The 14,228-nt window shown below is 35.1% G+C and overlaps 1 protein-coding gene across 40 annotated transcripts in view; it reads left to right on the top strand.

Moving 5' to 3' along the window:
* Nucleotides 1-14,228, top strand: part of RIMS1 (regulating synaptic membrane exocytosis 1) — a 312,275-nt gene that overhangs the window by 161,344 nt on the left and 136,703 nt on the right. For 39 of the 40 annotated variants that reach the window (XR_014691617.1, XR_014691618.1, XM_084514968.1 and 36 more), the window contains 4 exons: nucleotides 7,355-7,422; nucleotides 8,141-8,251; nucleotides 10,377-10,476; nucleotides 13,304-13,427. Coding sequence is in view for 38 of the 40 variants with exons in the window: in XM_084514968.1 (XP_084371094.1) it covers nucleotides 7,355-7,422; nucleotides 8,141-8,251; nucleotides 10,377-10,476; nucleotides 13,304-13,427 (403 nt within the window). In the remaining 2 variants the exon portion in view is untranslated. Of the gene's footprint in view, nucleotides 1-7,321; nucleotides 7,423-8,140; nucleotides 8,252-10,376; nucleotides 10,477-13,303; nucleotides 13,428-14,228 lie in introns of all 40 variants that reach the window. The other variant, XM_084514967.1, reaches the window with a different exon arrangement.

Here is a 14,228-nt window from a genome sequence, read left to right as displayed (position 1 = left end):
GCCAGTGATCTCTGACTTTGCATTCCAAGCATTCTTCCTGTAGTGTTCTCTGAATAGGAGAAAGGAAAGCCTTTAAGCTCTCTCATTACCTTAAAGTATAGTTCAATAGAGAATTATGATGAATGCTTACCAAAAAAAACAATACCTCACTAGTCTCATCATCCTAATTTGGTGCTCTAGAGTGGCACCGCTGAAATACTTGTCTTTAATCACAGTCCAAAGAATTTAATCTGCTTTATTTTATTTCCTTCTACAGTCCAGAAGCTAAGAACAACTAAGACTTTTTTCTTTCTTTTTTCTTTCACTTTTTTTTTTTTTTTTTTTTTTTTTTTTGCTTAACTCAGATTTTCTCTTTCATTGTCTTCCCAAGTTTCCATGATCCTGAAATCATAACTTTGGTTATGAAATGTAATTTCATTGTTTCTTTGTTTTTTTCTCCAATGACCTGTGCAGGTCTATAGGGTTGTTCATGTTCGTGCACACGTGTGTGTGTGTATGTTGGATGACAAACTCATAGACTTACTGTCTTTCTCCCAGTCCCTTTCCTGTGGATAATGGATTTATTTTTTTTTTTCTGAGATGCTGTTGTTTCTGTCAGCATGTCAGCATACCTTTGTCAGCATACCATATCTGAGCAGAAATACCTTTCTTCCTTCCCCACAGTAGGAGAAAATATTCAGAAAAGGCTCTTTGAACAAAGACCTTTTTGGTTACCTTAGTTGCAGTAGGTGCTACCAGGGCACTGATACCTCACTGGGCATCATATCCGTGGGATTTGTAAGGCACAGGCTGCTGCTTTACAGTGTTTTTTCATAGGCTTATCCTTGTTAAAATTCATGACTACTGGCAATGTAAGTGAAACACCCTGGAGCTTGAAGAGACTTTATTTGCAGCTTGGATTTTGAATTATAATTTCTTCTTAAAACAGGCTTTAACAAATATTGAGATAGAAAATATTCATTTGAATCTTTTTTAAGATTGCCAGGGGAAAAATACCAAAGGAGACCAAAATGAAAGTATTACCTTTAGAGATCATGCCAAAGCTAGAGTAGTATTAATTATACTAAACAGGAACTCAAATGATCCAGTTAAAACAAGTCAGTGTCAATATTGAATTGGAATTAAAAAGGAATAATAAATGAATTCAAGGAAGCTCTACATTTCAAAAAGGAGATCTTCTTCCATCCGTCCATCTACAGAATTAGTATCCACTAAAGAGTGTAATCAATGTCAGTAAAATCAGGACTTGGAGTTAGACCCGATTATTTTTTTTTCTTGCATCTTCAGATACTGCAGTATCAAAAATCAATTAAAATATCTGCCTACTGATCTGAAATTCTTGGTAGTGCTGAACACTTCATATTCTATCAATAAAATATTTTTAATAATGCTTTTACCCTCGATATTTTGAGTGGGGAACTAAATCATGTTGTTTAACACAATGCTTCTCACAAGCAGGCTCCCTAGAGATTCAGGAAATTTAGGAAAGCTTCTTAGTTATGTCCTTCCCTAGGGTGTCCAAATTAAAGTTTTAGAAACATTCACTAATCCTCAATTTGCTACTTGACTGGATAAGTCATGTTTTTTGGCTGCAAGCTTCAGTTGTTAGGATTTGTAACCTTTGGTTTTGGTACCTTAATAACGACTTCTAACAACTCTGAGGTAATTGAGGTAGGAGGTCTGCCTTATGAACATACAATTGTGTCGGGTAGTCTTCTGCTAGTATACCTTTTGAGAAACCTGCTTGAGCCAACAATGAGCACAAGGGTATATGTGTAAAAAAAAAAAAAAAGTTGCAAAATGAATATCTGAATAAGAAATGCATTATATTTTAGTCAATGCTCAGAAAATTCCCTGTACACCCAGATAACAAGAATATATTGCAAGAATATTCAGTAATTAGCTACTGACAAATCACTCTTACACAAAAATAAAAATAATTGTAGATGCACATAGATCTCACCGTTCTTGTAAATAAACAACTTTGCAATAGTTACTGAAGGAGAAGTCACGTGCATTTTTCCTTCTCACTAGGTTCAATTTAATACTGGCATCCTTAACAAACAAAATACTGTATCATTAGTTCAGTGCTTCCTTGCCAATTTTTTTTTCCAGGTTTCAGGTTTGTAAATAGCAATTAGCATTGCAGTCTGCACTGTGTTCACAATATAACTGCCACTTCTAAAAGAGATTTTTTTTTTTTTCCAAAATAAAACGTTGTTTTTGTGTGAGGAAAAAAATATAAAATATCCTTATCTCTAGACACACAAGAAAGACTTGGACATTCATTTTCAGTGTTTAGAGGTTGTTGGTTATCCAGGTCTTAAAGCATAGTGCTTGGTAATGCTCCATGGATCCTTTTTCAATTGTTTTTAATTACTCAAAAATTTAGTGGAGATACAGAAAAGCAATTTCACGTCTCATCATTAAGTTACAATGCCTAAATCATGTGTTGATGGGCTGGCTCTAGAGTGGGGAGCAGTAGGGGTTACAGGCACGTGTGGCTGATCTGCACTCCCAATGTGACTATATGTTTGAATTGTCACTTCCACAGAGTACTAGTTTTTACTGGATCTTTGGAGTATGCCAGCATTCAGAGCTGATGATGACATGTGCCAGAAGGGAGCTCATATCCAATGCAATTATATATTTTCCATACGAACTAAAACCTAAACTTCACAGTCATGTGATGGATTCTTCCCACACGCTGCATGAGCCGGTCTGTCTTTGAACTGCATAAATGGTGAAACACAGAGCTCCTTCTGCAAGGATTTAAGTTCTTAACTGTAGGCATCTAAATTCAGTTGATTTGAGGAGATAATGAGCATTTTTGTGAAGCTTTCTGCATAAATAGGCAGTAGGTAGCTACTGAGTTGTCTGCTTGACCCTTAGATGTGAGGGCTGTATGTCAAGGCAGGGTATTTGTGTATTTTCTCATTATGGGGTTGGTCAGCACTTTGGATATAGTGACTTAAACAACATATGTTGTTTAGTCAGGCAATTACTCTTCTGTCATGATAAAAAGACTAGCTTAGTGTTTTTGTTTGTTTGTTTGTTTGTTTGTTTGGTTTTTTCCCCCTTGGGCTAGAAGTGTCCTCTTGGCTTACCAATGTGATGCATCACATCTGTGACAGTAGCCCGATGTTTTTGATGGCAATCTCAGTGTACTGAATGTGTACCCGGAGTGAGTAGAGTGGTCTTCTAACTCATGAAAATTCTGGCTGTGAAGGAGGAAGGCAGTCACACAGAATCACAGAATTTCTAGGTTGGAAGAGACCTCAAGATCACCAAGTCCAACCTCTGACCTAACACTAACAAGTCCCCCACTAAACTATATCACTAAGGTCTACATCTAAACATCTTTTAAAGACCCAGTCAAGTTGATGTTCTGAGCTTCTTTCCATTTCTTATAACTTTCTTTGGTCTGATATGTGGCTTTTGTTGGTTTTACACTGGGAAACGATTGATCATTTCCATGAAATAATGATCCAGTTCCATGGGAACTGTGAAAGACAAACTAGAGGACTATTCCACATCTTTGGGATTTATTGTCTCTAATTCATGCTGTATTTGAGCCTAAAAGTTCACAAAGGTAAATACATAGATGGCCGCTGTGTGTGTTAATTAGAGACCTAAACTGTCTATATATGAAGCCAGTTCGAGCTTTAATTATAGGTGCAGCCTCCGAAAATAATTGTCTGAGTTTCGCAGGTACATGCTGGAACTGTTTTATTAATTAGAAGTTGAATGTTAGGCTCAATTAAGTGCCTAATGTGGTCTGACTGAATCTTATCAATGGACTGTCTGATTCTTGTCTTAAGTTACTGCTGCAAACCTGGTGCCTCTGGATTTGAGCAAAGCACCAGAAGCGCATTCTTTGCTGAATATCACTGCTCTCTGTAGTAGTCTGGATCTGGAGAAACATCTTAGGATGTTTTATCATAGGATGTATTTTAGGATGTATTCCAGGCTCTTCGGAGATCAGTGTGGCTGGTCATACAGGATAAGAGACTTTCTTATATTTTGTGCCTGTTTCAGCAAAGCCATACTTCAGCTTTGCAACAGAGACAAGGCTGTCATTTCTAACACTTACCAGCTTTGTGAGGTTTCACTTGAAATCGCAGCATTACAGCATCAGCTCTTCATGTGAGTAGTACCGCTGAAGATGAAATGTTGTAGGGAAAATGTTTTTTGCTGTTTTGAATTTTGCTTTCCTTTATTTTGAAAGCATGCATGTTGCAGACATAAAATCAAAGGAATGAATTAAGAGTTTTACTCCTTATTTTGGAATTTGATGGAAGACTGCAAAAGACTTCTCAAGAAAAAAATCAACCCATTTGTGTCATGTTAAGTGGATTTATTATTACAGCCCTTTATGTCCAAGAGTACAGTAATTGAGCGGTTAATAGGAAAAGTATGTTATTGCTGGCAGGATACAACATTTTGAATTACTCCCTCAGGAAAAAGGGTTTTATAAATATATACTTCTTTCACTCCATTAGTCCAAAGTAAATCATAAATTATAATTGCAAATGCATTTTTTAATCATACGCTTCATTTCAAAATACATCTTTGTATGGTTTATATGAATGTATTGGTAATGTACAGAAATAATGTACTGTGCCTATTGTATGTTATTTTTATTTTTTTTCATGTCTGTAAATTTAAGGCATTGTTTAAAAAAGTGTTCCAAAGCAGTTCAAGTTGCTCTAAAATGATAATTTTCTCAGTAGTTTTTTTTTTTTTTTTCTCTATAACATCTTACATCTGTTTCATTTTACTAGTTACTTCTAGTGATTTTTCCTAGTGGAGGGAGTACTCTGTGTATAGTGTTTTTATTTTTTCTTTATTATTTTGTTTTGTTTTGAGAAAATCTGAAACTGTGCTCTCATATGGTAAGGTTTTGTTTGTTACTTACCTGTTCTGGGATCTGTAATACTAGTTCAGTGAAATTATTTCTTGTAATTAAACAAATATCCAGTTTCTGCCTACTGAATGTTGGTTCTGGGCTGAGCACCAGGGGACACATCTCTGCTTGCAGGAGTGGCATTTATTCCTGCCTGAGTATTTCTCTATCGCAGAACAAATAGCTGTGAAACACAGAGGCACATGTTTGGGCTGGGGAAGGGAAGTTCATGAAGAATAGTTGTTTTTTAGTGTTGCTGTTGAGTGCCATTATTGAAAATTGGAGATGTCTGTGCCACTGGTCTCAGCTCACTGCCAACACTTAGGATGGCAGTCTGCTTCCATGATTTTGTTGTTCTTGCTGCAGTTTTGAACTCTTTTTAAAGGTGCAAGGAACTGCACTAAAAATAAAACTGAAAGATCTTTAATGTGAAGTTAAGCCCACAAAATTCCAGAAGTGCAGTAGCTAATGTGACCGCAAACTGCCTCGTGTGGTTATGCATATGGTAATAATAAGCTCTTTAAAAATAGCTTGTGATCATGTAGATGATCAGCTATCAAAATACTATGTTTTATAAATGGTGATAGAGTATATTTCATAATTAGCATCCGATTATTTGTAGAAAAATGGTCAGAAAAGTAATAAAACCTGTCTAAATGTGTATTTTTTCTTGCTAGAAGCCTGCCTTGTTTGTACATCTGTTGGATTCCTGTGTGCTAGTAAAAGCAGTGATCTAACAGTATTATTACACAGATGCATTTCCTAAAATGTGATAGTGAAGATGTATTTCCTAAATTGTATATAATAAATAAAATATTTTCTGATGACATAGAGTATAGCAAAAGAGAGTATCTGCAAAAAGCCACTGACCTTAATGAAAGTAGTATTTTTACCCAGTGGCTTTTGAATAGTTTGTAGGAATGTCAATAGAAAATCATAGGAAGAGTTGTTCCATAACAAAGCCTAACTATGAGGCATAATAATTCAAAGACCTGAGAAAAAAAAACTACATACACACTCTCAAAAACAAAACAAAACAAAACAAAAAGCCCGCAGAGGTGACTGCATTTCATTCAGGCACTGAAACTGGCCTCTGAAGTGAAACTGTAAATTTTGATTTTGGTGGGGTTTTGTTTATTTATTTCTTTAAAGATGCTGGAAGCTAAGTGGCAGAATTGTCTACTGTTTCATTCCTCAGATTAAAAAAAAAAATCAAAAATATCTGTTGGATTATTTCAGATTGAGCTTTTATATACCACTGGTACTGAATTGAAAATAAGTGTCATTTTCAGTCTTAATGACACTACTGTATTTTGGTAATAAACTGCAGTAATGTCCAAAGGGATGAAATAATGCCAAGGTTCAGAGCTCACAGGTATATTCTCTTTAAAATTAGCACCAGGACAGAAATGCTTCGGATTTGTTCCTATTCAGTTGGATCTGTTCTAGCCAGAATCATTCTCCAGCATTCTTCCTAATACCATCTACACCCTTTCTCTTTGTAAAGAAAACTCTGAATTGCACTGCTGCACTGAATGTTCTTCCTCTTGCAATTCCTGCCTCTTCATCTCCTGTCTTGGAGTGCAGTTACACCAGTCAACTCTACCACAGACAACAGCCAGTAGAGTTGGTCATTTTTTGCTACCAACTCAACCCTCCACTGCCATACTATGTTAAGTCAAACTGTGGTTTCCTAAGCTTTCCATCAGTTCATATATATTCACCATGCCATTTGCTGTCTTTTCTCCCAACCCTTGCCCATGGTTCCCCTACTTGGCCTGATGAGTTTATGGCTTCCAGACCACCATAATCCAGGGTTCTATTCTTGATGTGCGTTGTCTATGTTTGTTGGAAGCAAAATAAAAGATTACAAGCTCATAGTTGCTGTTGACACTACTTGCTATTTTTGTGTAGCTGTTGTGCCTGGTAAGCTGTGCTGTATTACCCTTCAACTCCTGGGACCCTCTGTCTGTACCAGTTGTACTGATCAACTGCTTTGCAGATTCTTCAGTGTGTCTTACTGTCCTGTCCTTAACTGTAGTCAAGTTCCCATTTTGTGGAGTATTCACTCTAGTGTCATCATTAGCTGTGGTCCTTTGTGTTTATTATGGAGAGGTGGGAGGAGGAGGGCTCAGAATGCGGTGCTTTGGGGTCCCTTCTTGGAAAACAACTGGGCAAAGTGAAAAACAGCTGGAGTGTACAACTAGTCCTGAAGTGTGAAAAGCAAGAGTCCAAATAATGGTATTGTTATGTATTTTTGTTTTTATATTATTAGTCTATATTGTTTTCAAATCAATATGCTTAAGTTGATGTAAATCATACTACAGGTTTTTATTAGCTTTATCAAGCCATTGCAAGCTATTAAAATTCATGCATGTGCAACTAATCACACATTTGTTTTTCTCTGTTTGAGAGATTACACATTTCTTTCTATTCATATTCTTCCAGGTGACTTGGATTATTACTGGCTGGATCCTGCCACGTGGCACAGCAGGGAGACATCCCCTATTAGTTCGGTAAGAAACAGGGAAAAAGGGCTGCAAAAGTATGAATTAAAATGGTTACTGATAATTTCAGTTTGCTGTAGAAATTTTGTTACAAAAAAAGTTCTATACAATTTATGTAAAATTTTGGCTTAGTGGATCATGGAAATCAAAATCAGAGGATATTTTTATCAGAATCTAGACTAGTAAAATTATGTGAATTTTAATATGAATTTAATGTTTTTACAGACCTGGTACTAGATTTTATCATATCGGTTTCATACCAGAAAAGACACTGTGAGTGTAATATTGCTCTAGGAGAGATTAGTAGATATATTTTTTTTCTGCTGAATTGGAATGGGAAAGGATGATTTGGCTTTTATTATATAATGAACCTATATGACAGAGCTCTATAACATATGCTATTCTGAAGAACAGAATTTATAAATACAATTTTCAGTGTCCTGGAATTAAAAATTAATGTTTAACTTTATTAATTAGGTTGTGTTTTAAATGTTTAATTGTATTAAACTTTTAATTATATTATAAATCTACCTGCAGACTTAGTGCTGAGATTTTTTTACAGCAGGCATAAATATTTAATGAGGCCAGAGCCCTACAGACATGATACAATACTAGAAAGTTCTGTTACAATTTCTATGATGTAATGATTCAGAAATTTTACAAGTTTATAGGTATGCATCTGAATACAGGAAAACATCTTCCTTCCCACTGCTTGTCTTTTCAATAGCATCCAGTAACGTGGCAGCCTTCTAAAGAGGGAGATCGCTTAATTGGGCGTGTTATTCTTAACAAGAGAACAACCATGCCAAAAGAATCAGGTGCATTACTGGGGCTAAAAGTAAGTATTACATGGTTCATGTGGTAAAAGAATTAAATTTCCACTGACCTGTAGAAGCCTAACATAAATCAGAGGAGTCTCTAAGCATATGGTCATTTGACAAAAATGTATTCCTCACTTTTAGTAAGTTTTGGAAGCTATATAGATAAATTATGAATGTAAATATATTTAATCATTTTGTGCATGTCTTCCGCTCATCCATGATCAAGAAACTGAACCATTTTGATTAAAAATTTATGTTTATTCAGCTTCCTGTCTGCAAGACGTATACTGTACATTTAAATGCATTATAGGAGTTCTGCCTTTTCTATCTCTACTGCTTGCATTTCAGCCAAGAAACCCATCTCATAGTCCATATAAATAAATGTCATCCAGACGTAAATGTTTACAGAGTCAGTCTTCAGAATCCACACAGCTATTCAGAAACAGAAATTGTGTACAATGGCATTAAATATTTACACACACACACACACACAAAAGAAAAATAAATAAAACATAGCAGTGATTGTATTAAAGGTAATTCCAGTTAATTCAGTGCCTGTAAATTAAGACATTATGGGAGACATGGTCAAATTCATTTAAATTCCTAAATTTCTCATTTTGTAGTGGACATCTAGGTTATTGTCCCTAAATTGCCATGACACTTAAAAGGAATAGTTCTAGAGACTGCTGAAGAGTACAGTGTGCCAGTTCATGTATATTTTAATATATGGAGCTCCAAAAATGACTGAGAAAATTAATTTTGATTTCTTCCTCTTTCCACTAAAAGCAACAGAAACAATAGAAAATGTGAAACATTCCCATCCACTTAAGGACTAAGTCAACTTCAAAGGGCAGTGACATTGCAGTCAACCTCTCCTTGCATATAGTTATCTGGTAATTCAAGCCCTCACATGTGATGTGGGTTGTTGGTTCTGCTCATCATGGTGGGAGTTAAGTCAGGAAAGACCCCTGTGAACTTTGTAATGGCATGTTCTGGGTAAAAGCACACTCCACTTACGCACTTCAAAGTGAAATAGTGTAGGGTGGGAATATAAAATATGAGAACATTTCGTCTAAATATCTTGTAGACTGTAGCATAAGGCTGATTTTTGCTGGTAGCAACAACACTTCTTTAATATCTGAGAAAAATGTTAGACCCTAGTAGGAAACATAGATTGGAGAGCTTCTTTCTGATTTTTTCAGTCTCAGTTTTGTATGATGTGATCGAAGTTCTAGGTAACACACTGATAAATTTAGCACATCCTCTTGTGACAACCTTGTAGTCAGGTAGGCTTCTGGATCTGCTTGTGTATGGTTCTGTATTAAAACTGTATTTAATTTTTAATTAAAATCAAAGTTTTAAATTAGTAACCATGATGGCAACATGAAGAAATAATACCTAATGAACCACTGACCCACTGTTCCATAAATCTTGACCCAGGATATTCCTGACAAAAGAACTAACTGAAGAGAGTGAGAAGGGTAGAGAGAATAGTCAGTCAGCAAGGCTAGTTTTTTTTTAAATTTATTTAATATATATATTTTATTAAAGACCTAATCTTTTGAGGGCACATTTTTACCGCTATTTTCCCCATCTGTGTGTTATACACTCTTTAAAACAAAACCCTATTCAATGCTCTCTTCTGTTCTGTTTAATAGAAGCTAGGAGTTGCTTTTTTGTACTGTCATGTGTTTGGATGAGAGGGCCAGGGTTTAAGTTGTAGCAATGTTTTCATGAACTATTTGCATATGTTTCCTAGTAGTGTATTAACTAAGTTTGTAATTGTTGCACTAATTTCACTTTGGAGGTTTTAATACCTTTGGTTTGATGTTCACTTCCAATTTAAACTTAAGCACAAGACAGACATCTATTTGTAAAAAATATATTTTCTTGATTATTTATCAAGAAATCTTCTTTCTGAAACAAATTTGAATGCTTAGCAAGTTGCATAAGATAGCCTGGCCTTTTTGTATTTCTAACTTTTTCTTTTAGCCTCTGTGAAGACTAAATTGACAATAGATTTGTGTATGGATAATTCATCTTTAGTTAAAAAAGTATTGTGAAAACTAATCCGGCTATATGTTTATGTTGATATGATGTCTGGTTTATGGCATGAGAACTCACAAGTATATGATCTTCCAGGTTGTTGGAGGAAAAATGACAGAATTAGGACGACTTGGTGCCTTCATTACCAAAGTGAAAAAAGGTAGCTTGGCCGATGTGGTGGGACATCTCAGAGCAGGTAAATCAATAAGTTACATACAAAATATTTTGTCTTGCAATTATAGCTTTTTGTAATGTGCCTGTTATCTTACATTAACATCACTCATGTGATATGCTAATATTTTGTAAATATAGAAGAACACTGTAGTGTTACTATGGAATGCTACAGTTGTCTACCTTTCTAATTTATTATTAACTACAATGGCTTGAATATGTGAACAATATACAAGACACTCCTGTCAGTGTCAGGATTGAATGTTACTGGTGCATATGTGCTTGGTATCTGAGGAGCTGCTTGTTACACTCTATAGAAGCAATATAAGCATACTATAAAACTAATTCATTGTGTCAAACAAAACTCACTACAGTTATTTTACTCACACTACATTGTCACCTGAAGGGTGATGCATTGTATACACAATAGACATTATTAGTCAGTGTGAATTGTTACAAGTAAAAATGTGAAAGAGCTCAAGAAAATGATCCTAAAATATATAATGCATATAAGATTTATATAGTGCACTTGCAAATAAGTGGCTGCACTGTTGACACTTTTCAGGCTTTTTTTCTATATGAAGCAAGAACTATGCATGGCAGTCAGTTTTCTAAATTACTTTTTAGTGGTTTATATTTTGTAACAGTCCTAAACATCTGCTTTCCAACATCTGCTTAGCAAACAAAATTCTGTACAACACCTTCTTAGGAATCCAGAAACTCTGATGAAAACTTTTTTGAATTTAGGATAATTACATGAAGCAAATAGTAATAAGGAAGTAGAAATGTCTTGGCATTTATTACTTATTTTTTCAAGTTGATAAATGGGGTGTTGATAGCACTACTTATTATAATTGTTTTTGGATTTTAACTGCAGATTATAATTATAGAAAATTACATTCACTTCACTAATCTTGAAGTGTCTAGGCTGAAATGTCTCATTTTTAATGTCTGGACTAGGTTAGTTTTTAGGTCAAAGCTATTTTAAAATAATTCTGAACAATATTTTTAGGGTCAAAATAAATTCAGAGGACTGGCTAAGCAGATGTATGTAGTTTCGTCTGTTTTCTATTCATTTATTGTATAGGACTAGAACACACACAAAAAAGGCATGGATGAGCCATTCTGCCGGGAAAACTCATTTTTTCACCTTTCTCAAAAGCCTTCAGAATTTGCGTAGTTCATCAATTTGTGAGTAATTACACAAACCTCATAAATTTTGCCAAAGACAAATATGAAGTCTGGCATCAGGAATAGAATAACCCTATGCAACAATAAGCACCAGGGGCAAACCAGCTACAAAGAAGCTTGGCAGAAAAGCATCTGGACGTGCTGGAGGACAGTCAGTGGAACATGCATCTTTGCAGCAAAACATGCCAAGCACGTACGGGGTTGTATTAACAGGACTGTAGCCAGCCAGTGGAGGTTGATGCCCTCTATTCCATGATTATGAGGTTGTATCTGGAGTATTGTGTCCAGTTTGGGCTCCTCTATACAAGAAAGAGACAAACGGGACCAGGCTGGTCAGAGGAAGTTGATTAGGAAGTCTGTGGCGTACAAGAAGAAGCTGAGAGGGCTGGGTTTGTTCACACTGGTGAAGAGAAGACTCTGGTGGGGGGGGGGGGGGGACAAGTAATTCCATTTTTTACCTGGCTAATGGGAGGTTGTAAGGATGAAGAGTCAGACTGTGATCACACAGGAAGCAACACACAAAGTGGAATGAAGAAGGTTTGGATTGTGAAAACTTTTCTTCTTGGTGAGAATAGCAAGGTCCTGGAACAGGTTGCCCAGAGGAGTTGCTGGATTGCTTCCTTGGAGATACTCAAATCTCAGCTGGTCAAGTCTCTGAAAGCATGGATTGATAGCTGACCTCCAGAAATGTCTTGTGAGGAATGACAATCACTGAACATAAACAGAAGTTGTAGCTCTGTGTTTTGGTAGTTAGGAGTTCAGTTAGGATAGTTTTCCTTGGTTTATTAACAAGCACAAGTTTTGCCATTTGACTTAGAGCTCAGACAGGAGCAAAGCCAGCAGCTGAAGGATTGTTACTGACTGACGAACACAAAATCGTTGTCAACAAAGAAAATAAATTTATTTGTGGCATCAGATAATGGTTGCAGAATTCATACTACTGCATAGGATATGAGAGTGTAAACTTTATGTTATGGTTCCTTCAGTTTAGTTGTTTATCTTTCTTTAGAAAATATAATTAAAGACTATTATCTTTTTATAGTCATGTCAAAGTGTAATGCAACGTACGTACTATCAAAATTCTGGAAATGGCAAGCTGAAAAGTCATCTAAATTACTTTCATATTGTCTTTGTTTTCTTTCCCCCCTCTAACATCTTCAGAAGGTAGTGACTCATTCCCTGCTTTTATTTTTGGTTCACGGGATACAGACAGTGAAGACTCTCCTTTTCATTGAGAAATCAAAATGCACAGTATGCATACAAATTGTAATGAAAAAGCATGATTTTTAAAGGTTTAACATCAGATGTTTATATTTTTTCAGGTTTTGAAGATCAACCCTTTTATTGTTTGCTTTCAAAGTTTATTACTGCTAGCTAATAAAAGGTCCTTTAAAGAGACTCTTTAATTTCGTAGCACAGTAACAGGTGCTGTATTATCTCTGAAGTACATAATAAGTTTGTACAAGTGGTTTCCTTAATATGATGTTGTGTACAAATTATGAAAGGAGCCTTGATAGTGTCTCAAAAAAACATTTTTGATTTTCAGCACAGTTTTTAAATTCATTTTGAGCAATGTAACTTAGCTTTATAGATTTCATAAATGTTTTGTGCTTCTTTTCAAAATAATATTGAAATTAAATAAAATTCTCTTTAAATTCAAGGGGATGAAGTTCTAGAATGGAATGGCAAACCCTTGCCTGGAGCTACAAATGAAGAAGTTTACAACATTATTTTAGAATCAAAGTCAGAACCTCAAGTTGAAATTATTGTTTCAAGGCCTATTGGGTAAGAAGACTTGCTTCTTAATCACAGTTATTATTTGTACTAATGGGACTTTTAAAGGGACTATTTGTGAGTTCATTATTTTTCTCTCTTTTATCTCTTAACAATGCAATATGATTCACTTTCTATTACTGAAATCCTGTGCATTCCATTTTTTTCATTGCCCATAGCAACCTTGGATCTGTACGGTGATACCAAAAATATATCAGTATAAATGTGTAGGTTTTTTGTTTGTTTGTTTTTGTTTTGTTTTGTTTTATGGTCAAAGTACTAACAAGATTTTTGCCAAATGGCAAAGGAAGAGTTAGTATTTATGTTTATGATGAATTAAAGAAGGTTTCTTTCTGGACACCATGTATTGATCCTGCATGTGAGTAAACATGTGAGTAAAATCTTTTTGTCAGGCTCTTAGATTCATTACATCAGAATAACTTACACACATATTCATGAGCAGAAGGAAACATGAGCAAACTGAACGTTACAAGATCTGAAATACATCAGTGCTAGTAGGATTTTAAACAGCCTTTCTTTAAAAACGAAAACAAAACCATTCTAATTGAAATGACTATTTAGCTTTAAAATACCAGAATCAAAAGCAGAAACAAAAATACCTTCACATTAATTAATGTAATTTATTTTTTTCAAAAATTAGCATTTTTTTTTTTAATATTTAGAACATTTATTTGTTATAAATCCAGGTTTGGGGGGTTAGTGATAACAATTCATATGTTCTTGACTTATGAAGTAAGCATTGCAAGGATCATAAAATTTGTTTGAATTGGCAAAATGAGTGGGGTTAGCCCT

This window comes from Aythya ferina (genome assembly GCF_964211825.1).
Source record: "Aythya ferina genome assembly, chromosome: 3".
Lineage (NCBI taxonomy): Eukaryota > Metazoa > Chordata > Aves > Anseriformes > Anatidae > Aythya > Aythya ferina.
This window is presented reverse-complemented; position numbering and strand designations above follow the sequence as displayed.